General features: G+C 50.3%; 1 protein-coding gene across 1 annotated transcript; it reads left to right on the forward strand.

Annotated features, from left to right (window-relative positions):
* The first annotated feature begins 1,344 nt into the window (after nt 1-1,344).
* Nucleotides 1,345-24,821, forward strand: NPC1L1 (NPC1 like intracellular cholesterol transporter 1). Its single transcript, XM_043462323.1, has 19 exons — nt 1,345-1,477; nt 2,448-3,979; nt 6,725-6,825; nt 7,235-7,407; nt 7,639-7,767; nt 8,284-8,466; nt 9,569-9,683; nt 9,816-9,943; nt 10,405-10,542; nt 10,823-10,912; nt 18,949-19,139; nt 19,306-19,430; nt 20,021-20,147; nt 20,316-20,371; nt 21,317-21,467; nt 21,640-21,871; nt 22,015-22,128; nt 22,206-22,368; nt 24,554-24,821. Exons 1-19 carry the CDS (start codon nt 1,424-1,426, stop codon nt 24,751-24,753), a joined length of 4,002 nt encoding a protein of 1,333 aa, XP_043318258.1. The 5' UTR covers nt 1,345-1,423; the 3' UTR covers nt 24,754-24,821.
* Nucleotides 24,822-27,835: the final 3,014 nt, after the last annotated feature.

Consider the following 27,835-nt stretch of genomic DNA (forward strand, 5'->3'; position numbering starts at 1 on the left):
CATGTCCTGGCTCATCCCTGTTACCGGGTACTGCCCTCTGGGATCACCTTCCAAATCAACTATTCACACTGGAATCCCTGTCTCAGCATCTGCTTCTCGGGGAAGACATCTAGGAAAGAGAACAGAGCCCATAACTGTGGGCTGGAATGCTCAGCATCTGCCTGTCAGGGTGTGTGGGGGCAGGGCTAGGGAGATGCAGGAGGGAGGTCACTGCATACAGGCAGGCCCTGGGCCACTGACTCTCCTCCCCACTGTGGCTGATTCCAGGTTTAGGGATCTGTCTGCTCCTGCCCCGGCATCCCCCCTTGGCATCTGGTTCCCTTCCTCTTGGCTTCTGTCTTCCCCTGTATGTGTTGGGTAGCTCCCTCTGAGTCAGGCCAGGGTCCATGAAACAAACACAAGACCAGGGAGATAGCAGGTTCCTTCCTGCAACTGCCTCTGGCAGGTGGCCACAGGGGAGATAGTCTCCATAGGCTGCCCTTATCAGCTCAGCCTTGGCATGGGGGCCAAGGTCTGGCCCATTCTGGTGATAGGGAGCCCAAGGAAGGCTTCAGAGATCCCTATCTAGAGGGAGCAGGGGTGAGTGCAGAGTACCTGGCCCCATGGGGGGCGGGGCTGCTCGCCTGGGTTTCCCAGCAACGCTCAGCCCCCTCCACGGTAGGTGGGGACAGACCCAGGCAACGGACATAAGGGAGGGGGCCAGGGCTGAAGAGCGAGGCTGTGGCTCTCAGCCCTGGGTCTCTGTGCACTGTCAGATGCCAGCGAACTGGGCCGTCCCCTCTACCCGGAGGAGGAAACTATTGTCCCTGCGTCACTCCACCCCTCACTGCCCCCTCTGTTATTGGATTGTTAATATTAATTAACAACAGTTGCTACGGATGACAGTGCAAGGGTGTGCCCCAGCCAGAGCTGGCCTGGACCCAAGAGGGCACTGTGGGGAGGAGGGGTCTAAGGCTTGGGATCTGGGGGCGGGAGGTAGGGGTGGTAGAGTTTCGGAGGGCCGGTGTCCAGACCCACCTGAGTCTGCCTCTTCTCCTGGGCCTGGTAGCTCCTGCAGCCGAGGCTGTGTGGGAAACTCTCGGCAGGTCGCTGGCTGGCCCAGCCCTCTGGCCTTGGTCACTTTGGGAAGTAGGCAAAGGGGAGACCCTGAGAGGCTCATCCGAGAGGGTGGGACCAAAGGTGGGAGGGACAAGTGATCCATCGATCATTAACTAGCTGAGAGCCCTGGGAGGCACAGGGCTCAGCCCCATTGGTCCCCAACCCAGTCAGGTGATGCTGTCCTTGATAGGGAAGCTGCCCTGTAGACCGTCCCCAGTTTCAGTATATGTACGGCTGAAGTGGGCTCTGGCATTGTCAGGAGCTGGCCCTTGGCTGTCCCCAAGGCCTGGCCTCACTTACCCTCTGACCCCTGCCCAGTGCCAGGATGGTGGAGACTGGCCTGAAGGGCTGGTTGCTCTGGGCCCTGCTCCTACACTCGGTGAGTCTCAGTCCCTGTGTCCACCCCAGGCAAGGGCTGCTTGGCAACTGTGAGAGAGGGCCAGGGGTCTGCAGATGGGGGCAATTTCTACATAGATGAGGGATTCCAGGCTCCCCAGAGAAGGTGTGCAGTTCGGGGGTCCTGGGCTGCTCAAGTCTCCAGATCATGGGGTCATATGGATACAAGCATGGGGGATTGGGCAGCTGGTTTGGATGTGACCAAGTTCTTCCCATCCCTGGTCCACTGTGGGTGTCCTGACCTAAGGTGGCTGGTGGGAGGTTAAAGGAAGTCCAGTCCCGGGGTGCTGATGAGGTGGATTCAAGGGGAGAATCACCCACAGAGGATTTGGCATCCAGGGAAGATGTCCGAGGTTCTTGCCTCTCAAGTTTCCTGCTCATTTCCACATCTGAGGAAGTGGGTGAAGGTTTTCAGCCCCCGGCAGATGAAGGCAGGGGAAGCTCTGCTCAGAATCTCCAAGAGGGGCCCAGGCCTCTGGGTGTGGCCCGCAGTTTGGGCATGGTGGTGGCTGACTGCTATGGCAATGATGCCCGAGGCACACAGGGCCTGCATCCACATGGTCCCTGGGAGTCAGCCCCTCGACTGGTCCAGGGGCCACTGTTTCTCAGGAGGACCACACAGGGGTCCAGTGGTCTCCTGGGTGACCCTGTTCTCTCCCAGCTATGTCAGGTCACCTCTTTCTTCAGTGACCCTGTCACTCAGGGTCAACCAGGCCTTCACCCATCCGCTCAGCATCCTTAGACACCACCGAGAGCCCCATGTGCTGCTTGGGCACCCCATCTCCCCCAGTGCTCCCCCAGATCCCCTGACATCCTGGAGCTGCCCAACGTCCACCTCACCCGCCCTGTTTGGCATCATTCCCCATGCCCTCCCTGGCCGCCCACTGCCCCATCAGCTACCCAGAGGTGCTGGCCAGCACTGGGGCCCCTGGTGACACTGCCCTGTTCCACAGGCCCAGAGTGAGGTGTACACACCCATACACCAGCCTGGCTACTGCGCCTTCTACGACGAGTGCGGGAAGAACCCGGAGCTGTCTGGAAGCCTGGCTTCACTGTCCAATGTGTCCTGCCTGGACAACTCGCCTGCTCGCCACATCACAGGTGACCACCTGGCCCTCCTACAAAGCATCTGTCCCCGTCTCTACACCGGCCCCGACACCACCTACGCCTGCTGCTCCTCCAAGCAGCTGGTGGCCCTGGACATGAGCCTGCGGGTCACCAAGGCCCTCCTCACCCGCTGTCCCGCCTGCTCTGACAACTTCGTGAGCCTGCATTGCCACAACACCTGCAGCCCCAACCAGAGCCTCTTCATCAACGTGACCCGAGTGGTCACGCAGGCGGACAACCAGTCCCAGGCCGTGGTGGCCTACGAGGCCTTCTACCAGCGCAGCTTCGCCGAGCAGACCTACAACTCCTGCAGCCGTGTACGCATCCCCGCGGCTGCCGCACTGGCCGTGGGCTCCATGTGTGGTGTCTATGGCTCTGCCCTCTGCAACGCCCAGCGCTGGCTCAATTTCCAGGGGGACACGAGCAATGGCCTGGCACCCCTGGACATCACCTTCCACCTGTGGGAGCCTAGCCAGGCAGAGGGGAGCGTGATACAGCCTCTAAATGATGAGGTCGTGCCCTGCAACCAGTCCCAGGGGGATGGTGCAGCGGCCTGTTCCTGCCAGGACTGTGCCGCCTCCTGCCCTGTGATTGCCCAGCCCCAGGCCCTGGACCCCACCTTCCGCCTGGGCCGGATGGAAGGGAGCCTGGCCCTCATTATCATCCTCTGCTGTCTCTTTGTCTTGCTCACGGCCTTCCTCATGCGGCCCCGCCTGGCCGAGTGGTGCAGGGGCAAGCGCAAGACGCCCAAAGCCAAGGCAAGCATCAGCCTGGCCCACAGGCTCAGCCTCTCCACCCACACCCTCCTCAGCCGCTGGTTCCAGTGCTGGGGCACATGGGTGGCCTCGTGGCCACTGACCATCCTGGCGGTGTCTGTGGTCCTGGTGGGGGTCCTGGCAGGGGGCCTGGCTTTTATAGAACTGACTACGGACCCTGTGGAGCTGTGGTCGGCCCCCAACAGCCTCGCCCGACGTGAGAAGGCATTCCACGACAAGTATTTCGGCCCCTTCTTCCGAACTAGCCAGGTATTCATGACGGCACCTCACCGGCCCAGCTATAGGTATGACTCCCTGCTGCTGGGGCCCAAGAACTTCAGCGGGATCCTGTCCTCGGATCTGCTGCTGGAGGTGCTGGAATTGCAGGAGAGGCTGCGGCATCTGCAGGTGTGGTCGCCAGACGAGCAGCGGAACGTCTCCCTGCGGGACACCTGCTACGCCCCCCTTAACCCACATAACGCCAGTCTGTCCGACTGCTGTGTCAACAGCCTCCTGCAGTACTTCCAGAACAACCGCACTCAGCTGCTGCTCAAAGCCAACCAGACACTGTCAGGGCAGACCGCCCAGGTGGACTGGAGGGACCACTTCCTCTACTGCGCCAAGTGAGTCCTCGTGGTACCAGGTCCTGGGGTCAGCGTGGGCCTCCTGGGGCCCAGGCCGGGTACACATCTTGTACCTGGTCGAGGTGCTCTGCATCTCGGTCACACGGACTGTGCTGTGCCGTGTCTCTCCAAGTTCCTTCTTGGGTGCCCCATCCTCAGTGGGGTGCACGCTTGCCGTAGCTGATTCATACTTGACCATCCTGGCCTCCACGTGGTCTTTCTGTAGTGCTCCTGATGTAGCTGGACCCATCCTTGTATGTTCTTGGTTTAAGGGTCACAGAGCAATCCGAAGGCCCTGCTCACTGGTGTGCTTTTAGTTTCCCTTTTTTGCTTCTGTGCTCGGCCTGGGTGCAAGCCAGCAGGGCCATGGGCAGCCCAGAGGTGCGCCAGCCCTGGGCAGGGGCCTGGGCCTGGGCCAGGTGTCCTGCGCAGGCTGCAGCCACACCCCTTCAAGCTGTGTGGGGCTTGGTCCCCGGCTGCGTCCGCTTGGCTGTGGAGCAAACAGGAAGCCAGTGAAGCTTATGGGTCTTGGGACCAAGAGTGGAGGTTTGAGAGCTACCAAACCTGGAGGGGAGCAGGCTGGCCAGCAGCACTGAGTCCCCTGGGGTTGGAGTGGGCAGAGGTCTTCAAATGCTTGGTCTCAGGGTCCCTTCACACTTGACAAAAGACCGAGCACCCCAGAGAGCTGGGGTGTGGGTAGACGTTATATTCACTGACATTTACCACATGAGAAAGTAAAACTGAGAAATGACAAAATATTTAATTAATTCTGCCACAATAACAATAATAGGCCCATTATATGCTGACACAAATAACATTTTTTATTTATTTATATTTTTAAAGGAAATTATTAATTTTTTTTTTTTTTTTTTTTGCTGTGCTGGGTCCTTGTTGCAGCACACAGGCTCTTTGTTGTGGTGCTCAAGCTTCTCATTGTGGTGGTTTGTCTTGTGGAGCACAGGCTCAAAGGCACACCGACTTCAGTAGTTGAGGTTCATGGGCTCATTAGTTGTGGTGCATGCATGGGCCCAGCCCTTCTACAGCATGTTGGATCCTCCTGACCCAGGGATCGAACCCATGTCCCTCACACCAGTAGGCAGACTCTTAACCACTGGATCACCAGGGAAGTCCCATAACATATTTTTATGAAAATAATTGTATTTTCTGTACTGAAAATATCAGGAGTGATCACAGTAACATTGTTTTGAGTGAGTGAAGTCGCTCAGTCGTGTCCGACTATTTGTGACCCCATGGACTGAGAGGCTCCTCAGTCCATGGGATTTTCCAGGCAAGAACACTGGAGTGGGTTGCCATTTCCTTCTCCAGGGGGTCTTCCTGACCCAGGGATCGAACCCGGGTCTCCCACATTGTAGGCAGACGCTTTACCGTCTGAGCTACCAGGGAAGCTTTGCATCTTTGCAAATCTCTTTGGGGTCTAGCTTAGCAGAAGATGCTGGATTTTGGCAACTGGTTCTGCATTTGGCCTGTTGGTTGAAGCGCAGCGAGAATGCTTGGCTGCACACCCCCAGAGGAGGGAAATGTGTTGTCAAAGCCTTTCCAGAGAATTGTGGATTTTCTTTACTACTTCATCAAAACTCAGCGAGTGATGTTTTCTTAAGTGTTAGCTGCAATATGAAACTAAAGCCATGTCAGTGAACTGTCTGTATACCACAGACTTGAGATCAAAGAAGGGTGGAAACAGAATGGCATCTTAGTGTTATTATGGAAGTAGTTTTGACTTTGTAGACCTTGAAAGGGTCTCTAGGGCTCTTGAGACCCTGGGTCACCCTGAATACCTCTGGACTAGAGAGTCAGGACTCCCACCCCTCAGGCGAGCCAAGTGTGGGCTGCATCCCAGAGTCTGTGCCTCAGCGCGAGGGCTGGCCCTTGGAACTGGCAGGTCAGGGGAGAAAGCTCTGACTCCGGGTTTCCAGTCCTTTGTTGTTGTTCAATTGCTCAGTCGTGCCTGACTCTTTGAGGTCGGATGGACTGCAGTACGCCAGGCTTCCCTGTCCTTCACTATCTCCCGGAGTTGCTCAGACTCATATCCATTGAGTTGATGATGCTGTCTAACCATCTCATCCATTCCAGTCCTTGAGTTGCCTTTATTTTGATTTTGGATGCTCACAATAACTCTTGGGTGGCCTGATTATCCCCATTTCAGAGACAGGGAAACTGAGGCTCAGAGGGTCAGCTTCTCAAGGTCAGACAGCAACCGGCACTCCCAGCCAGCTGGTGACTCACAGATGCACTCAAAGTGAGTGCTCCTTCCAGGCACCTGTGACCCGTTTACAGAAAGGCCTCAGTGGAGGACATGGAGACCTGCCCACAGTTACAGGGCTGGGACACTGAATGAGGAAAGAAGGAGTTCCCACCTCAGGGCCTGGAGGGTTCTGGGCTGGTGGGAGCAGAACGCTGAGGGCAGTGTGAAGCCTGCATGTCTCTGTTGGTGGTTAGGACTCAGGGAGGGGCTTGTACCAGAATCCAGCCGCCACTCCAGGGGAGTGTGTGTGATGCTCACCCCCCTGCCAATCTGGAAGGAGATGATGGTGGAGCCAGGAGCATGAGGCCGGCATGAGGGGAGAGAGAACTCGAGGTCCTGCTCAGGGAGCTCCAGTTGACTCTGGATAGGATCAAGAAATATTCTGATCGAGGGTCAGGTGATGACGCTGGGGGTCTGGGGCGAGGCACAGGGGCCATAGTGGTCGGAGTGGAATCAGGAAAAGTCCTTTCCTCTCCCACCAGTGCCCCCCTCACCTACAAAGATGGCACGGCCCTGGCCCTGAGCTGCATGGCTGACTATGGGGCGCCCATCTTCCCCTTCCTCGCCGTGGGGGGCTACAAAGGTAAGCTCTGACCTCCCCAGGAGGCCAGTGAGTGGACATATGGGTCAGGAGTCATGAACAGAAGGGTGGGAGTGGCCATGGGGGCTTCCCGCTGTCTGGGAGTAGCTGGGCCGGTGGGGGGCTCATGGGGACGGCAGGCCTGCCCATCCTGCATCCTTTCTCTGTCACTTACTGCATCTTCCACCAACCCTGCTCAGGTTCTCTGGTTCTGTGCCTGGAACCCCAGGTTTTGCCTTTGACTGAGAGAGGGAAGTGGGATGTATAATTACACAATGACTTGGATGACGAGGGTGGGGGAGGAGAGGCAGGGGTGTGGCTGCAGTTGGGGGAGGGGAAGCAGGGGTGAGGCTGGAGTAGGGGGAGGAAAGCAGAGATGTGGTTGGAGGTAGCCGAGCATTTCTCCTTCCAGGAAAGGACTATTCTGAGGCAGAGGCCCTGATCATGACCTTCTCCCTCAACAATTACGCTCCTGGGGACCCCAAGCTGGCCCAGGCTAAGCTCTGGGAGGGAGCCTTCTTGGAGGAGATGCGAGCCTTTCAGCGTCGGACAGCTGGTGTGTTCCAGGTCACATTCATGGCGGAGGTAGGGGATGCAGGGTCCCTGGCTCTGGGGCAGACAGCTCAGGTGGTTTTGGTGGGGTCCTGCATCCCCATCCTGCCGTCACCCCTCCTGAGTGACCCTGAGCTAACGGGTGCCTGCCCAGGAGGATGGATGATGCCATAGCTATTCTTGCAGCCATGTCAGAGCTCACAAACACGGTGCCCTCTGGCAGAGCTCTTGCGTCAGTGGGTCTGGTCGGGTCTGTGTCCACAGCGTTCCCTGGAGGATGAGATCAACAGCACCACGGCCGAAGACCTGCCCATCTTTGCTGTTAGCTACCTTGTCATCTTCCTGTATATCTCCCTGGCCCTGGGCAGCTACTCCAGCTGGCGTCGGGTACCGGTGAGAAGTGAGAGGGGAGCTGTGAGGGTGAGCTGGCCCACCATCAGGGTGCCTAGAACCTTCCCAACCTACTTTCTGCTGCTGCTGCTAAGTCACTTCACTCGTGTCCGACTCTGTGCGACCCCACAGACGGTAGCCTACCAGGCTCCTCTGTCCCCGGGATTCTCCAGGCAAGAGTACTTTCTAAAGCACTTCAAAACAGCCAAGTGGACATACCCAGGGTGGCTCCTCCAAGGGGTGATGCTTCTTGAAGTGTTCTGTTTTGAAAGGCCATGTGAGTTTTCACTCTGCTCATGACAACCCTCCCTCGACTTGTGCAAATGCAAAGTTGGTATTTACATTGTGTCATAATGCACGCTCGAGGAAGAAGTGGTCAGGCTCACAGGGCCTGCTCTTGGGAGGACGGCACTGCAGAGTGGCCAAAGTGCAGAAGCTCAGAGCATGCAGCTCTCCTCTAACTGGGGTCGGCGGGGGGGCAGCCCTGCAGCCAGGAGGCTGAGCCTGGTCCCATTGCAGGTGGACTCCAAGGCCACGCTGGGCCTGGGCGGGGTGGCCGTGGTGCTGGGAGCAGTCGTGGCCTCTATGGGCTTCTTCTCCTACCTGGGTGTCCCTTCCTCACTGGTGATCCTTCAAGTGGTGCCCTTCCTGGTGCTTGCCGTGGGGGCCGACAACATCTTCATCTTCGTTCTTGAGTACCAGGTAAGACAGCAGGAGTTCTGCACACCCCCAGCTGCCCCTACATGCCCAGGCATGATCCCGTGGGTTGGCTGGGTTTATTTCAGCCTCTTCCTAAGCACTGATGTGCATGTGTACAATTCCTGTGGAAAACAGTGCTCTGTGTTTATCTTTCACATAAATGCATTCATACCTCACATGTCTCCTGAACTTGCTCTCAGTTAGCCCCACATTGTGTCTGGCAAGAGTGTCACACAGTACATATGTTACTGAGCCCAAGCTCATACTGCTCACTGCATGACAGGCCAATAAATCGAGAGATGAGGTGCTGGGGAAAGGAACAGTGACTTTAACTGAAAAGTCAGCAGGCTGAGAAGATGGTGGACTAGTGTCCCAAAGAACCACCTTACCTGAGTTAGAATTTAGACTTCTTTTATAGTAAAAGGCGAAGTGGTGTGGCTGGTTGTTGCAAACCTTTTGGTGCCAGAATCTTTTGTTCTTGTAGCTGTCAAAGTAGGTCCTAAACCCCTCCAACAAGGCAAATGTTAGATTCTCTTCTGCAACCTTTTAATCTCCATATGAATGGAAAAGTGTTATACCTTTAAAGGTCAGAGCCTTAGCAATGGGCTATCATGTATATTCCAGGCTCTGGGCAACATCCTTTTACAAAAGACCCAGAGACAACAAGATTAAACACAGGCAACAGAGCACAAAGGTTAGAGGTCCAATATGGAGTCATGTTTGTTCTTCTCTGTTCTACCTGGAGCCACATTTGTATTGTAGTGCTAGGTAGCATTCCATAAAAAGACAAGTAGAGTCTTTAGCCTCTCTTGTTAGTGAACATTTAGGGTTCCAGTGATGAGTCAGAGGAAGGATGCTATGGACATCCCAAAATATAGCATGCGTTTCTCTGGGCCAGAATCTGAGAAGTGGAAGATATGGCAGGGCAGAGTGTCAGCAGGGTCTGCTCCCACTGGGCAAGGTGTGGGCAGTTTCTCGGTCCTGGCTGCATCTCCAGGCAATGCCCATGCCTTGGGGAGTGAGGGCATGTGGTTGCTCCCTGCTGGCCTGTGAGGGACAGAGCCCTTGGTCAGATCTTGACCCTGTCCCTGCTGTCCCCACACAGAGGCTGCCTCGGAGGCCTGGGGAAGAACGGGAGGCCCACATCGGCCGAGCCCTGGGCAGAGTGGCCCCCAGCATGCTTCTCTGCAGCCTCTCTGAGGCCATCTGCTTCTTCTTAGGTGAGCCTGAGCAACCCCTCCCCACCAGGCACTGGGAGTTCTTGGAGGCTGGCAGACTCCTTTCCCTCTCTTCCCATCTGAGCAGGTGCCAGGCCCTGAGATTCACCCTTGGCCCCCCTTCCCATCCCTCAGGAGCCCTGACCCCCATGCCAGCTGTACGGACCTTTGCCCTGACCTCCGGCTTTGCAGTGCTTCTTGACTTCCTGCTACAGATGTCAGCCTTCGTCGCCCTGCTCTCCCTCGACAGCAGGAGGCAAGAGGTAGGGGTGGAGACAAGGCCCAGGGACTCACCCTTGGTTCCCATCTTGGCCGGGGATGGAGTGGCGTCACTTTGCACAGAAGGCTCAGAGCATGCGGACGGAGTGTGGGAACAGCGTGCTGGAATGTTTAGGCCACGAAGTCCCTGATGTCCCATGGAAAATTAACTTTGTTTTGGTCATTTGGGGGAATATGATCAACCCTGCTAAAAGTACTTGAGGTCATGAAATAAAACATAAACGAGAGACTGACAGGGAGGGAGCTATTGTTTCAGTGATGGTGCAAAGTTCAAAGGTATTTTATCAAGGCAGAAAATGAAGATAAAGAAAAGAGCACACTGGCATGTCCCCACCATGCGGTGCTGGCACAGTCCACCCGTGGAAGGTGACTCTCCCACTCCATGGGAGGGAGGTGGTCCCCAGGGTCTGTTTTGGTGCCATCTTGAGTGCCCTCCTCTTTCTAGGCCTCCCGGATGGACATCTGCTGTTGCAAGACAGCCCGGAAGCTGCCCCCACCGAGCCAGGATGAGGGGCTCCTGCTCGGATTCTTCCGCAAGTTCTATGTCCCATTCCTGTTCCACTGGCTCACCCGCGTGGTCGTGGTGAGTGGGCGGGAGGGACAGCAGGGGGACCTCATGCCACCCAGGGTTGGGGGGCCTGGCAGTGCCTGGGGTGGGAGGGTCTGCTTAGCCTTGACCCTTGCCCGTGGTCATCGGAGGGGTCTGGAGCTCGCCCAGGTCCAGGGGTTAAAGCTGGGGCGGGGAGGGGGATTGCTGAGATTCAAGTTGGCCCAACTCTAGAATGTTTCCTTCAAGACCCCGTCCAGACCCAGACTGGGGAGATGCTAGGCGGGAGGCTTTCACTTGACGCTTCCCTTCCCAGGTGCTGGTCTTCCTGGCTCTGTTCGGAGCGAGTCTCTATTTCATGTGCTACATCAATGTGGGCCTGGACCAGCAGCTGGCTCTGCCCAAGGTGGGTGCCCTCTCTCCCCTCTCCTCGGTCCCCAAGGCTGTGAGGAAAATCAGCAGCACAGAGCGGATGGGTTGGCCTGAACCAGGGGTGTGGTAGGGGTGGGGGACCATCCATCATGCGGAGTTGGGCAGAGAAGCCACATTCTGCATGGAAACTGCTGGAGTTCGGCTCCAGCCCCAGGCCACCAGAGGGAGATGACCAGGCATCTGAGGGACTGGCCATGGGAGCCGATCGCCTGGGCAGAATGACCAACACCTCAGTGAGTGCCTGCGTAGTGCCAGGCACTCTGTGTTCTCAGGCCTGGGCTCTGCAGCAGCAAATGTCCCTGGACTGTCCTTGGAAAGACAGGGAGGGTTGGGGGGCCTGGGGATGAAAAGGCCTCGATGAGCTTGAGGGTTCTAGATGGAGGAGAGGCATGAGGGGTGTCTGAGCATGAGTGGGATTTGCAGAGGAAGGAGGCAAGGGTCACAGCACTGACCAGGGCAGGTTGGGGCACACCAAGGCTCATTCCCTGTGTGCAGGGGTGACTGCAGGTGTGGGGAGGAGAGGCGGTAAGCCCGAGAGCTGGAGGCGCTGCAGGTGAGGGGTGGGGAAAGGTGCTGACCAGGACCAGCAAGCATATGAGGTTGACAGGAATTGTACATCGGAGAGGCCAGGGACCTGAGGTGTGTCTGGACATGCAACCAGAGGTGGGTTGGTGGCTGGGGAAAGCAAGTCTGCATACTTGGGCTCTAGGGGAGAGAGAACATCATGAGGTCTTGGACATCCAGGGCCACTGTAGGGGTGGAGATGGGGGGTCTGGGCATGGGCAGGAATCTTGGATCCAGTGGTCTGGTAGCCATCTGCTGGTGGTACTGGTCTTGGAAGCAAGATGAGGTAGGAGGAGAGCAAACAGGCAGGATGGCACCTTCAAACCAGCATAGGCAGCAAGAAAGAAAAGTGAAGTGAAGTCACTCAGTTGTGTCTGACTCTTTGTGACCCCATGGACTGTAGCCTACCAGGCTCCTCCATCTGTGGGATTCTCCAGGCAAGAATACTGGAGTGGGTTGCCATTTCCTTCTCCAGGAGATCTTCCCAACCCAGGGATCAAACCCGGGTCTCCTGTATTGCAGGCAGACGCTTTACCATCTGAGCCACCAGGGAAGCTCATAGGGAGCGAGAAGAGGCTGCAAAGCCAGCAAGGGTCCAGAATGACTCTGCCACTCATGGTGGCCCTGGGGACTGCTCAAACGGCTGAAGAGAAGAGGGTCCCCAGTGACCCCAGAATGGGTATCAATGGCCTGGTAGGCCAAACCAGTGAGAAGGAAGGTGGTACTGGTCTGTAAGACCAGCTGAGGGTTTTTTCGTGGCTGCATTGGCTCTTAGTTGGGGCGTTCGGAACCTTTTAGTCATGGCATGTGAAATCTTTAGTTGTGGTGTGTGGGATCTAGTTCCCTGACCAGAGATCAAACCCAGGCCTAGTGCACTGGGAGCGGGGAGTCTTAGCCACTGGACCACCAGGGAAGTCCCCCAGCTGAGGTTTTGTTAATGCTGTTTGTTTATTTTTCTTTGGGGGAGATTTGTTTCTTATGACTATATAAAGTGTATTTCTTTCAATGTTTTTCTGGTAAAATGTAACATAAAATTTGCCACTTTAACCATTTTTTAAAGTGGCATTAAGGATGTTGTACAACCCTCACCATCATCCATCTCCATAGCTCTTTCATCCTGCAAAGCTGAGGCTCTCTCCCTATTAAATGGTAACTCCTCATTCCTCCTCCCCCAGTCCCTGGCACCTCCCCCCTCCATCCTCCTTTGTGTCTCTGCATTTGTCTATTCCAGGTCCCTTACATATGTGGAATCATACATTTGTCCTTTTGTGATGGGCTTATTTCATTTAGCATGATGTCCTCATGTTGGTCATGTTGTAACATGTATCAGAACTTCCTTCCTTTTTAAGGCTGAATGATACTCCTGTATATATGGATGCATATATATCACATTTTGCTTAACCATTTTTCTGTTGATGGATATGGGTTGTTTCCATGTTTTGGCTATTGTGAAATAATGCTGCTATGCACATGGGTTTGCAAATATCTCTTTGAAACCCTGCTTTCAATTATTTTGGCTATATACCCAGAAGTGGAATTGTTAAATCATATGGCAATTCTATTTTTAATTTTTTGAGGAACCTTCATACTGATTTCTATATAGCTGTACCATTTTACATTCCTACCAACAGTGCACAGGGTTCCAATTTCTCCATGTCCTCACCAACACTTGTTTTCTGGGTTTTGTTTTTTGACAACAGCCATCATAATAGATATGCAGTGGTATCTCATTGTGGTTCATTTGTGTTTCCCTAATGATTAGTGATGTTAAGCATTTACTTATTGGCCATTTGTATATTTCCTTTGGAGAAAAGTCTATTTTTGAATTGGGCTGGATTTTGTTGTTGTTACGTTTAAAGAGTTCTTTAAATATCTTAGATAACTATCCCTTATCAGATATGGGGGATTAATATCTGATTAATTAATATCAGATATCAGATACGTGGTTTGTGAATATTGTCATTTCTGTTGGTTGCTTTTTTACTCTATTGGTAGTATCTTTTGATGCACTTAAGTTTTTAATCTTCATGAAGTCTAATTTGTCTATTTTTTTCTTGTTAACTTGTGCCTTTGGTGTTATACTCAAGATAAATCATTGCTGGGATGTATAATTTTTACGGCTTTGTGAATTTTTCAATTTTCCTTCTGTTAATGATTTCTAACCATGCAGTCATGGTCAGGGAATATACATAATATGACATCTATCTTTTTAAATGCTGAGATTTAATATGTGGCCAAATACCTAGTTTGTCTTGCAGAATGTTCCATGTGTATTTGAGAGGAATATGTACCTTGTTGTTGTTGGGCAGAGTTGCTGTGTAAGCTTGCTGGATTTAGTTGGTTTCCTGTTGTTCAAGTCCTCCATTTCCTTACTTATCTTCTGTCTGGGTGTCCTGCCCACTACTGATAGTGGAGTATTGAACTCATTGTAGAACTTCCTATTTCTCCCTTCAGCTCTGTCAAGTTTCGCTTCATAGATTTGGATGGTCATTCATTAGGTGTGGAACTCTTTATACACACTTACCCTTGCTGTACTGAATCTTTTAATAATATATAATGTTCTTGTTTATCTTTTGTAAACTTTTTTGATTTAAAGCCTACTTTACCTGGTAGTAGGATAGCCTACTATTGCATGGAATATCTTTGCAATCTTTGCAAACTGTCTACTATTTGCATCGAATATCTTTTTCTATACTTTCACTTTCAACCTGTGGGTGTTTCTGGATCTCAACTGACTCTTTTTTTTTTTTTTAAATTTTATTTATTTATTTATTTATTTTTTGGTCATACATTGATATGAATCAGCCATAGATTTACATGTATTCCCCATCCCGATCCCCCCTCCCGCCTCCCTCTCCACCCAATTCCTCTGGGTCTTCCCAGTGCACCAGGCCCGAGCACTTGTCTCATGCATCCCACCTGGGCTGGCTGGGGATCTGTTTCACCATAGATAGTATACATGCTGTTCTTTTGAAATATCCCACCCTCACTTCTCCCACAGAGTTCAAAAGTCTGTTCTGTATTCTGTGTCTCTTTTTCTGTTTTGCATATAGGGTTATCATTACCATCTTTCTAAATTCCATATATATGTGTTAGTATGCTGTAATGTTCTTTATCTTTCTGGCTTACTTCACTCTGTATAATGGGCTCCAGTTTCATCCATCTCATTAGGACTGGTTCAAATGAATTCTTTTTAACGGCTGAGTAATATTCCATGGTGTATATGTACCACAGCTTCCTTATCCATTCATCTGCTGATGGGCATCTAGGTTGCTTCCATGTCCTGGCTATTATAAACAGTGCTGCGATGAACATTGGGGTGCACGTGTCTCTTTCAGATCTGGTTTCCTCAGTGTGTATGCCCAGAAGTGGGATTGCTGGGTCATATGGCAGTTCTATTTCCAGTTTTTTAAGAAATCTCCACACTGTTCTCCATAGTGGCTGTACTAGTTTGCATTCCCACCAACAGTGTAAGAGGGTTCCCTTTTCTCCACACCCTCTCCAGCATTTATTGCTTGTAGACTTTTGGATAGCAGCCATCCTGACTGGCGTGTAATGGTACCTCATTGTGGTTTTGATTTGCATTTCTCTAATAATGAGTGATGTTGAGCATCTTTTCATGTGTTTGTTAGCCATCTGTATGTCTTCTTTGGAGAAATGTCTGTTTAGTTCTTTGGCCCATTTTTTGATTGGGTCATTTATTTTTCTGGAATTGAGCTGCAGGAGTTGCTTGTATATTTTTGAGATTAATCCTTTGTCTGTTTCTTCATTTGCTATTATTTTCTCCCAATCTGAGGGCTGTCTTTTCACCTTACTTATAGTTTCCTTTGTAGTGCAAAAGCTTTTAAGTTTCATTAGGTCCCATTTGTTTAGTTTTGCTTTTATTTCCAATATTCTGGGAGGTGGGTCATAGAGGATCTTGCTGTGATTTATGTCGGAGAGTGTTTTGCCTATGTTCTCCTCTAGGAGTTTTATAGTTTCTGGTCTTACATTTAGATCTTTAATCCATTTTGAGTTTATTTTTGTGTATGGTGTTAGAAAGTGTTCTAGTTTCATTCTTTTACAAGTGGTTGACCAGTTTTCCCAGCACCACTTGTTAAAGAGGTTGTCTTTTTTCCATTGTATATCCTTGCCTCCTTTGTCAAAGATAAGGTGTCCATAGGTTCGTGGATTTATCTCTGGGCTTTCTATTCTGTTCCATTGATCTATATTTCTGTCTTTGTGCCAGTACCATACTGTCTTGATGACTGTGGCTTTGTAGTAGAGTCTGAAGTCAGGCAGGTTGATTCCTCCAGTTCCATTCTTCTTTCTCAAGATTTACTTTGGCTATTCGAGGTTTTTTGTATTTCCATACAAATTGTGAAATTATTTGTTCTAGTTCTGTGAAAAATACCGTTGGTAGCTTGATAGGGATTGCATTGAATCTATAGATTGCTTTGGGTAGAATAGCCATTTTGACAATATTGATTCTTCCAATCCATGAACACGGTATGTTTCTCCATCTGTTTGTGTCCTCTTTGATTTCTTTCATCAGTGTTTTATAGTTTTCTATGTATAGGTCTTTTGTTTCTTTAGGTAGATATACTCCTAAGTATTTTATTCTTTTTGTTGCAATGGTGAATGGTATTGTTTCCTTAATTTCTCTTTCTGTTTTTTTCATTGTTAGTATATAGGAATGCAAGGGATTTCTGTGTGTTAATTTTATATCCTGCAACTTTACTATATTCATTGATTAGCTCTAGTAATTTTCTGGTAGAGTCTTTAGGGTTTTCTATGTAGAGGATCACGTCATCTGCAAACAGTGAGAGTTTCACTTCTTCTTTTCCTATCTGGATTCCTTTTACTTCTTTTTCTGCTCTGATTGCTGTGGCCAAAACTTCCAACACTATGTTGAATAGTAGTGGTGAGAGTGGGCACCCTTGTCTTGTTCCTGATTTCAGGGGAAATGCTTTCAATTTTTCACCATTGAAGGTGATGCTTGCTGTGGGTTTGTCATATATAGCTTTTATTATGTTCTCAACTGACTCTTATAGACCTTTTGTTGGATCCTATTTCTCTAACCCATTCTGTCAACTTCTGACTTCTTATTGGACAGAGTAGTCTTTTTACGTGTAAAGTAATTACTGATGAGGAGAGACTTGTTACTGTGCTATTTGTTTTCTATGTACTTTATAGCTTTTTTGTTTCTCATTTCCTGCATTGCCACCTTCTTTTGTGTTTAGTTGATAGTGAAATGTTTAAATTCTTTTTTCATTTCCTTTTGCGTATGTTATATGACTATTTCCTTTGTGGTTACCAGGGAAATTACATTAAATATTCTACAATGTTTTGAATTTATCCTAGGTTAACATGGATTGCATACAAAAAATATGTTCCTATACTGCTCCTTTCCATTTCCTTTCAGTTATTACTATCATAAACTTACCTCTTTATACACTGTGTATTCAAAAACATAGAATAATACTTTTTTATGTATTAATCTCTTAAGATATGTAGAAATTTAAAAATGGAATTATAAACCAAAGTTATAATAAAACTAGCTTTTATAATTTCCCATGTATTTACTTTTACCAGTGATCTTTATTTAATTACATGGCTTTGAGTTATACTTTCACTTAATTTCACTTCAACTTGAAGGACTCACTTTATAGCTTCTTGCAGGACAGGTCTTGTGGCAACAGACTTCTTCTGTAGTTATTCATATGGGAATGCTTTAATTTTTTTCCCTCATTTTTTTCCCCCTCATTTTTGAAGGACAGTTTTGTCAAAAATAGGACTCCTGGTTGAGAGTTTTTTTCCACTTAAGTACTTTAAATATACAAATCTACTGCCTTCTGGCCTCCAAGTTTTCTGATAGGAACTATGCTTATAATCTTTATATATAATAAGCCTCTTCTTTCTTGTTGCTGGGTCTTCATTGTGGTGCACAGGCTTATTTGCCCCAAGGCATGTGGAATCTTAGTTCCCTGACCAGGGGCTGAGCCTGTGTCCCCTGCATTGGAAGGCAGATTCTTAACCATTGGATCACCAGGGAAGTCCCTCCGTTCTTTTCGTACACTGTTTTCTTGACTGTGTCCAGAAAACAATATTATTTTGGCTCTTTGAACATCTCTAAGATAGTCATTTTAAAGTCTCTATCTAATATATCCATTATCTGGTCTTTCTCAAGGATAGTGTTGATTAATTTTTGTCCCCAGGTATAGGCCATCTCTTTCTGAGTCATTGCATGCTTTATGATTTTGTTGTTGTTTTTGAAAAATGGACATTTGAGTCTGCAATAACTCCAGAAATCAGATTCTCTCCCTTCCCCAGAATTTTCTAATTTATTCATTTATTTAAAAAATTTAATTGTTGTGGATGTCTCTGTCCTCAAGATCAGCTTGAGATGTAAAGTCTTTATAGATCTTTTCCAAGTCTCTGCTTTTCCTTGAGCATGTGCAGTGAATACTTTCCCCTGTATTTGTGGTTGCTTTTGAGTGTCATGTTTCTTAAATGTCTGGCTCTCAAAAGGAGAAAAAGGTAAATATGAAGAGGGAAGACAAATTTAGCATTTGCCCTTTAAATATCTTGGCAGCCACTTCAGTTTGAGGTGAAGGTTCTAATGGGACCTGACTTTGTGTCTGCTCTACTGAGATTAGAAGCAGCGATGAGTAATGAGAACACAGATCCTTGATACTTAAGAGGTGGGCCTGCAAGCTGTGTGCAGACTGTTCCTGGAATGCATTCATGGCTGCCTGCCGCAGGTCAGGGAGGATAAACGATGACTAGCTTGTACCGTGCTAAGAGCTGAAGTAGATCAAATTAACCACAATCTACCATCCAGGCCTTTCTCTGAAAGTTTGAAGCCCTCAATAGACCCCAGAGTACCAAAATAGTTACATCAGGCAGATTCTGCCAGTGCAGTTATTGTCTAGATGGGGAGGTGGAATCCTGGAACTTCCTACTCCACCATCATTCCTGATGTCACTTTGAAGTTTATGCTGCAGGAGAAGGGAATGAGCCATGAAGATGCTTGGCATACAGCCTTGAGGGTGTGCACGAGGGTGTATATATGTGTGTCTCCATGTGGGCTGTGGTCACAGGCTAACTTGCTAGACTGCGGCTGTGCCAAAAGGGGATGATAGGAAGGGGTAAAATTATGTGTATGTGTTTGTATGTGTGTGTCAGACAGCGTGTTCATGCAGGGGGATGATGCCCTGTGCTTATACCTCTGTGAGTGTGTTCTGTGTAGGTACCTGTGATCATACCTAGACAGGTGTACCTTGGAGTGTGTGTGTGCCTCTGTGGGCATACTTTGACCATGTACCTCTGTAGTGGAACTGTACATGTGAGTCTGTGAGCCTGTACCTCTGCGTGTATCGCTGTGTGTGTATCTGTTGAGCTGGAGGTGCTGGAGCTTCTGGAGGTGCGTCTGGCCATGGCCTCACTGACTGTCTTCCATTGCAGGACTCATACCTGATCGACTATTTCCTCTTTATGAACCGCTACTTTGAGGTGGGGGCCCCGGTCTATTTTGTCACCACTGGGGGCTACAACTTCTCCACTGAGGAAGGAATGAATGCTATCTGTTCCAGTGCAGGCTGCAACAACTTCTCCTTAACCCAGAAGATCCAGTACGCCACCGACTTCCCTGATGTGTGAGTGTCCCAGCCCACCTCTGTATGTTTCTCTCCCTCCTGCCCTGCTGCCCACCTGCTGCCAGGCACCTGAGGGGAGCCGGCGTGGAGGCTGGACTGTAGGAAGGACCCACCACAGCCTGCCTATCCGGTCCTGTCCCCTGACTTCCTCTCCCTTGGCATTCAGGTCTTACCTGGCCATCCCCGCCTCCTCCTGGGTGGACGACTTCATTGACTGGCTGACTTCATCTTCCTGCTGCCGCCTTTATATCTCTGGTCCCAATAAAGATGAGTTCTGCCCCTCGACTGTCAGTGAGTATGGGGCCTCTGGGAGTTCAGGGCCCATCATAGCTTGGGGAAATTGAGACTAGAGAAAGGACAGGACCAGTGGAGGATGTCTTAACCCTTCCTGCCCTCCTACAGGGTCAGTTTGGGGCAGGGGGCCCTGTCTAGGTGTGCAGGTGGGGGTCCTACACCTAGATAGGTAGAAGTCCAGCTGGCTTGCCGGGCAGTTGCACCCTCCTGGTCCTGCTGAGTTGTACCCATGCCCCCTGAGCAGGCTGACGCTCAAGTGCCATGGGAGTGGAGTGAGAGTTGAGGTTGGTGCAGGATCCTGCCTCAGCAGCTGCGCTTGGAGGTGGAATGGGGAGGCCCCGTGGAGGCTGTTTCTCTGCCCTGAACTTTGCTTCCCCCCTGCTTGAAGGTACCAGCAGTTTGCATATATGAGAGGAGCACTCCTCCCATCTGTAGAGGCATCACATATCCCCCCAGAGTAACCAGGCTTGTTACAGCAGTGGGAGTGTGTGGGGATCCTGATGGCAAACGAGCACAAGGCAGGGCAGGGCAGGCTCTGCCTGGCCTTGGGGGGTGCTGCTGCCTAGAGCCCCCCACTCTCTTTGTAGACTCCCTGGCCTGCTTGAAGACCTGTGTGAGCCCCACAGCGGGCTCTGCTCGGCCATCAGTGGAGCAGTTCCACAAATATCTTCCCTGGTTTCTGAGTGACGAGCCCAACATCAAATGTCCCAAAGGGTAGGCGGTGGGCGGTGGTGGGGGGGGCACGAGGAGGACAGCTGTGTGGGCGCCCAGGGTGCGGTCACAGCGGGCAGGGGGCAGTGCGGGGTCTCTGGGGGTAGCCATAGGCCAAGCTCACGGAGGGGACAGGTCCTTGGCTAACCTGTTCTGGTCCTCCTCCTGCAGGGGCCTGGCAGCATACAGCACCTCAGTGAATGTGAGCTCAGATGGCCAGATTTTAGGTAAGCCTGGCCTCGACTGGAGGGGAAGACCAGAGTCAGCTGCGCCGGGGGCGCCATGAGTCCCAGGAGACAGATTCTCCATCTTGAACCTTCCCTCCTTCTTCCTTCCTGGGGGATTTCTCACTGCCCTGGTCCTGTCCTCAAAAGTCATGTCACCCAGTTCCACGTCCTCGGACTCCACCCCATGTCTGCCTACTTCCTTCTCCCCATCCCCTAAATTCATAGTCAGTGTGACATTCATGGAATTCTCAGGGGCTGATGCTGCACTTGGGAGCCACCTATTTCCTCTTCTCTCAGGCACAAGTCACCCTCAGATGTGGGCAGTGGGCAGCTGGTTCAATGAATGACTATTCTACTTACCCAGGGGGTCCCCCAACCCACAGCTCTGTTAAGTCAACTGTTGCATTTTTTTGGTCTCCCTTTCTGGCCCTTTCTTCTAGGAAAATGTGCATTAGAAAAATAATGAAATTAATGTTAAGAATCCAATGCATGTTTTGAAACCGTACAGAGCAGTGTTTGGATTCATCCAGGAGATCTCTCTTTTTTTAAAAAAAAAAAAAAACTATTTATTTATTTGGCTGCATTGAGTCTTGGTTATGACATGCAGCCTGTCATAACTAATTTCCCAATCTAGTTCCCCAGTTAGGAATCGAACCCAGGCCCCCTGCATTGGGAGCTTGGAGTCTTAGCCACTGGACCACCAGTGAAGTCCCTCAGGACATCTCTTTAAGTTCCATCCATCAGAGGCAGGGCCAGGACTTGAGTCTGGCACAGCAGTAGGACCAGCTACAGAGCTTGCAGAGCTGGGGGAAAACCAAAAATGCAGGGCCCTTTGCTCAACATGTATTAAGAGTTCCCAAATGGTGGCAGCAGAGCCCTGAACTCACCTGGGCACTGCCTCCTGGGGGTTCTGAGGGCATCTGACACAGGCTCTGGCTTTCACAGCCTCTCGGTTCATGGCCTACAACAAGCCGCTGAAGAACTCACAGGATTTCACGGAGGCTCTGCGGGCAACTCGGGCGCTGGCAGCCAACATCACCGCCGACCTGCGGAAGGTGCCAGGCACCGGCCCAGATTTCGAGGTCTTCCCTTACTCGTGAGTGCATGTGCTCCAGAGGGGGGTGTGGGTGAGGGTGCTGGGTTGGCGAGAGTGGCCGCAAGGTGGGGCTGGGCTCCAGCAGGAAGGCTTCAGCTGCACTGGGCCCAGAGTTCATCCCGAAGTGGGCATGGGAGGCCGCAGAGTGGTGAGTGTGCTCTGTGCCCCACAGGGTCACCAACGTGTTCTATGAGCAGTACCTGACCATAGTCCCCGAGGGGCTCTTTATGCTCACCATCTGCCTGGTGCCCACCTTTGTCGTCTGCTGCTTCTTGCTGGGCATGGACGTCCGCTCTGGTCTCCTCAACCTCTTCTCCATCATCATGATCCTGGTGGACACTGTGGGCTTCATGACGCTCTGGGACATCAGCTACAACGCTGTGTCCCTCATCAACCTGGTCACGGTAACCCGCCAGAGGGAGTGTCGGGGCTCTAGTGCAGGGTATGAGGCTCCCAGTTCTTTCTAGAGTCTAGGTGCTGCCTGCTGGCCTGGGTGGAGACCCCTGCCCCTGCCCTTGGGTGGCTGAAGCCCCCTTTATTCCCTCAGGCGGTGGGCATCTCTGTGGAGTTCGTGTCCCACATCACCCGCTCCTTTGCCATCAGTACCAAGCCCACACGGCTGGAGAGGGCTAAGGAGGCCACCGTCTCCATGGGAAGTGCGGTGAGTGGATGGGCTGCCTTGCATGGTCCTTGGTCAGCCACCCCCTGCCCAGTCTGACGCCTGCTTGTGACCCCCAGGTGTTTGCAGGAGTGGCCATGACCAACCTGCCTGGCATCCTCGTCCTGGGCCTGGCCAAGGCGCAGCTCATCCAGATCTTCTTCTTCCGTCTCAACCTCCTCATCACCGTGCTGGGCCTGCTGCATGGCCTGGTCTTCCTGCCTGTCATCCTCAGCTACCTGGGTGAGTGCCAGGCCCCTCCTGCAAGACTCCAAGCCACAGGCAAAATGCCAGGAACACTCACAGCTCCCCCTCACCTGGGACAGGCACTGACCCAAATTGTGGGCACACAGTTCCTCCTGGTTTGGAAGCTACAGTTTTTCACTTAGCATGTGAAAACATCTTTTTTGGGTCAGATGTGTGTTTCAAACATGTTCAGTGGCCATTTGAACTTTTGATCATGACTTTGAGCAAAAAATATATTTTCACATTGAGAGGTGGTGTGTACAGGTATGGACATGGACATGCAGAGTAGAACAGGCCTTTCACAAAATAACACTGCCTAAGAAGCCTCAGGTATTTTCTGTTCTATTCTATCATTGATTTTTAAAAAAATTCTGGTGTTATCTGAGAAATTGATTTCATGACTCATTCATGGGTGACAACTTGCAGTTGAAAAACATTTCCTTTTGTATGGATCGGCCACAGTCCATTTAGCCAGCTTCCAGTTGCTGGACATTAGACTGTTTCTGGCATCACCGACTTGATGGACAGGACTTTGAACAAGCTCCGGGAGTTGGTGACAGACAGGGAAGCCTGGTGTGCTGCAGTCCATGGGGTTGCAAAGAGTTGGACACGACTGAGCGACTGAACTAGAACTAGAACTGGACTATCTCTGACTTTGCATGTTATTGCCAGTGCTGCGATGACTATCCTTACGGCTGAATCTTTGACCTCACTCTCCAATATATGCTAGAGAAAGTTCAGTCCATGAATACTGATTGTTCATTCCAACTGTTAACACCCTCCAAGAAGTTTTACCATTTAAACTCCTACTAGCAACATGTACATTTCTGTTTCCTCACTGTAGAGCATTCAGTTCAGTTTAGTTGCTCAGTCGTGTCTGATTCTTTGCGACCCCATGGACTGCAGCATGCCAGGCTTCCTGTCCATCACCAACTCTCGGAGCTTACTGTAGGGCATAGTTATTCTTTTTTAAAGAATTATTTATTTATTGTCTGCTCTGGGTCTTTGTTGCTGTGGGCTTTCTCTAGTTGCAGCGAGCAGGGTTACTCTCTAGTTGTGGTGTGTAGGCTTCTCTTTGTGGTGGCTTCTCTTGTTGCGGAGCACATGGGCTTCAGCGGTTGTGGTGCATGAGCTTAGTTACCCCAAGACATGTGGGATCTTAGTTCCTGGACCAGGGGTCAAACCTGTGTCCCCAGCATTAGCAGGCTGACTCCCAACCAGTGGACCACTAGAAAAATCCCTATTGAGCCCAGTTATTTTACACACCCCATCGCTCCACAGAGATTTAAACGGGGCCCCTGGATGAAGCGTTCCCCCATGGGGTGGGCAAGCTGAGAGCAGTTTTATTTTGCACTGTTCCCTGACACCAGGAATAATAATAATGGTAATTTTAGATGGAACATTTATATTAATAGAAGGATGTGTTTGTGTGCTAATAAATATATATTAATCCTCTTATAATCCCTGGAGGTAGGTGATGTTTTCATCCCCATTTCACAGATGAGGAACCTGAGACCCCTCCACCCCAGTAATAGAGCTGGTCACATGCAGTGTATTTGGAGGCCACACAGCACCAGAGCCCCTATGCAAGGCATCCCAGTCTTGTAGAAACTTCCCGACCCCCTTTGGAAGAGGAGAGTGTAGTTGTTGGGGACCTCCCCAGAGGCTGCTTGGCTGGGGAGCCACAGGTCCCACAGGTCATGGCCACCCCTTGGAGATTCTGAGTGGCCCGCCCCCTGCAGAGTGGCTGGGATCCTGACAGAGAGGCGAGTGGGAGGCGCAGAGTTCACGGGTTCCCTCTCTGACCTGAGTCTGATGACAGTGAGGAATGGCTTCTCTCAGCAAGGAATGTTTGCATAGCGTGTCCAAGGAAGAGAGGAGGGGGAGGAGTCACTGGCTATGGGCAGCCTGGGGCTTCCCCTGCTAGACTCCTGGATGGCAGGGGCCTGTACTGGGAGACAGGGGGCACCAGGGGCTGGGCGCGGGTGGCAACTGATGGTTACCAGCTTTTGGGGGGTATGGCCAAGTGAGGACTGGGGTGAAGGGCAGTGATGGAGGTGGGGGGCTTAGGATTTAGCTCTCCCCCTCTGGAACTTTCATTTGAGGCTCCAACACATGCCTGCATCCTGCACCTAGCACGCCGCCTCCCTGACCGTGTTGCTCTGGGTCTGTCCCTCTGCAGGGCCCGATGTCAACCCAGCTCTGGTGCAGCAGCAGAAGCAGGAGGAGGAGGCAGCTGCAGCCAAGGAGACCTCTTGCTCAAAACACTCCGCCCCGATGAGCACTGATGACGGTGTCTACGTCAACTACAGCTTTGAACATCCTGCCAAGAGTGCAGGAGGCCTCTCGAGCTCTCCATCAGAGAACAGGCAGAAGTTCTGATGGGGCCAGAGCACCTGTCCAAGCTCAATCGGCCATGACCTGAGAGGCCATGAAAGCTCCTCCTGAGGGTCCTTTGACCTATCCTTCCCCCAGGCCCTCAGAGAGGATGTCTCCACAGGACCGCCCACCATTGGTCACCCTCTGGCCACCAGATCTCACCCATAAAGACACCAATTGTGATGGAGGTGGCACATGATGGCTTGGGTGTGACCTGGTCCAAATCCATCTCTTAAATTTGACGTGTCCTCCTCATGCAAGTTTTAAAACTTTAGTTCCATATATGTGAACAACATATACGTTCACATTTAAAATTTTCCTTAATCGATGCCATACATGACCTAACCTTTTGCAATGAGGTTTTTTTTTTTTTTTATGCAGCATGCATTTTTTTGATTTATTCATGTCGATACATGGAGATCTAGTCCAATCATTTTAACTGCGATGCAGCTTTCCATTGTGTGAATGAACAGATGTTTTTTTATCCATTCCCCTGCTAGTGGGCAATCACATTGTCCTGAATTATTTTTCTGCTATAAGTCCACAGTCACTTATGTGTAATGTTAGAACCCCCAGAACTCTGAAAACCTAGTGCATTTGTCTTTTCCTTTTGTAAGTTTGGGACAAACTCATTTCCTAGCAAAGACTGATCAGACACGATGTATCTATTTATACTCTTTATAAATAGGCTTCCCTGGTGGCTCAGACGGTAAAGAATTTGCCTGCAATGCAGGAGATTCAGGTTCTATCCTTGGGATGGGAAGATTCCCTGGAGAAGGAAATGGCAACCTACTCCAGTATTCCTGCCTGGAGAATTCCATGGACAGAGGAGCCTGGTGGGCTATAGTCCATGGGGTTGCAAAGAGTCAGACACAACTGAGCGACTAACACTTCTTTTTCTTTTTTTAAATAGGATACTTACACTCTTCAACCAACTTGATGTGAATAGTCATATATTTCAGCACATTAACAAGTTTGATTTCATGTTGCTACCCCAGATACTGATGAGGTCTAATATCTAATGTACTGTAAGCATCAAATTACGTTTCTGAAAAAATGTTCTAAATTCTGAAATTCAGCTCACATATGGGACTTCAGGTATGGAACCATGGACCTGTGTGATGAGCAGGTGTTTACACGTCTCCTGTCTGTGTGTGGGGAGCTACCATCGCTGTAGCACTGAAGGGATACAGACTAGTGCCTTCCAGGGCGTCTGCCCTATGCACACCTCCACCCCATAAGGGTGCCTCTTTCCCGGCACCAATGCCAACACAACACTCCACTTGTTTCTGGGAGGGAGGGGAGTGGGGTTATAGATTGTTATCCCTTTTTAAAAAATACTTTTTTTTAAAATAAAACTTTTTTATGTTAGAATAGTTTTACAGGAAAATTACAAAGATAATACAGAGAGTTCCTGTATGCCCCCCGCCCGCCCCCAAAAATTTACCCGAGTAACACATTAGTGTGATACACTTGTCAGTGTACCATGAATGAACCAGTACTGACAATTACTACTAACCAAAATCCATATTTTGCTTAGATTTCCGTAATTTTACCCAGGCTCCTTTTTCTGAGCCAGGATCCTGTCCAGGACACTTCACAACACTCGGTTGTTATGTTTCCTTAGGTTCCTTTCGTTTCTGACAGTATGTCAGGCTCTCCTTTTCTTTGTTTTGGTGACCTGGACAGTTGAAGACTGGTCAGCTTTTTTAAAGAATGTCCTTCAAATGGGGTTTGTCTAGTATTTCTCCCGATTAGACAAAAGTGATGGGTTTTTCGGAGGGAGACCACGAGGCAGAGAGCCGGTCTCAGCCCATAGTGTCAAGGGTGCCTGCAGTCACCATAGCTGGTCGCTGTCACGCTGACTGTGACCGCCTGGCTGAGGTTGTGTCGGCCAGGCGTCTCCTCTGTACACTTGCACCTGTCTGCACGCTGCACTCTTTGGAGGGAAGTTGCTATGCACAGCCCACACTTAAGGGTGAGTGGTTATGCTCTACTTCCCGGAGGGTGGAGTGTTTGCGTAAATTATTTGGAACTCTTCTGAACAGGAAAATTGTTCTCCTCCATTTATTATTTATTCAGTATGCTATCTTTATCAGTATGGAACCAAGGATGCTCAGTTTTTACTTTGGGTTTTGATATAGTGACTATTTGCTCCACATTTGGCCATTGGGAAGTCTTCCAGTTGGCTCCTAGGTCCCTTTGACATATTCCCTTCACTGTGGGTTTTTTCCCCTCTTTGTGAGCACTTCCGTACTTCCTGACATTATAAGATGGTACAGGCTCAACTTGTATATTTCTGTCTTAGTCCTAGAGTGAGCCATTTCTCTCAGGAGTTCCAGCCCTTCATCTGGAGATAAGTTTAGAAATCAGGATCTGGGTGTTCAGTGTGTGTTGCTGCTGGGGCTTTGTTGCTTCTGATCCTCTCAGCTGAGAGAGCAAGGGCATACATATGTTAATACTGACCTGTGTATGTACACATTTCTAGAAATATTTCTATGAAAAGCCATCTGTATCTACACTAAAAAGGAGTTTATGCTGATGCCTCCAGTTCTAACCCATAACCACATGAATCATTCCAGACTCCTTTCTTGCTTCTCTGGAGCCTCTCATGCCACTAAAGAGAAGCCGGGCTCCACCACCCTCACCATTTACTTAGTTGTTGATTACCTTTACGCGTATGGAGGAGTCTCAGAAATGATAACCTACACTCCTGTGGAAAACAACTTTAGAATTTAGTGTTTACGTGCAATTCCTTTTGCCTTTAGTCTTACAGACACCATTCCTTTCCAGAGTTACGTGGGTTAGCATCTTTCAGATGGGGTCAGTATCCCTTTCAGAGAAGCTGCTTTATACATTTAAAAAATATTTATTTATTTATTTTTGGCTGAGCTAGGTTTTTGTTTCCGCCTTCGGGCTTTCTCTAGTTGCAGAGATCGGGGGCTACTCTTTAGTTGTGATGCATGGGCTTCTCATTGCAGTGGCTTCTGTTGTTGTAGAGCACAGACTCTAAGTGCATGGGTTCAGTAGTTGTGGGGCACAGGTTTATTTGTTCTGCAGCATGTGCAATATTCCCAGACCAGGC

Source organism: Cervus canadensis, chromosome 3 (assembly GCF_019320065.1).
Source record: "Cervus canadensis isolate Bull #8, Minnesota chromosome 3, ASM1932006v1, whole genome shotgun sequence".
Taxonomy (NCBI): Eukaryota; Metazoa; Chordata; class Mammalia; order Artiodactyla; family Cervidae; genus Cervus; species Cervus canadensis.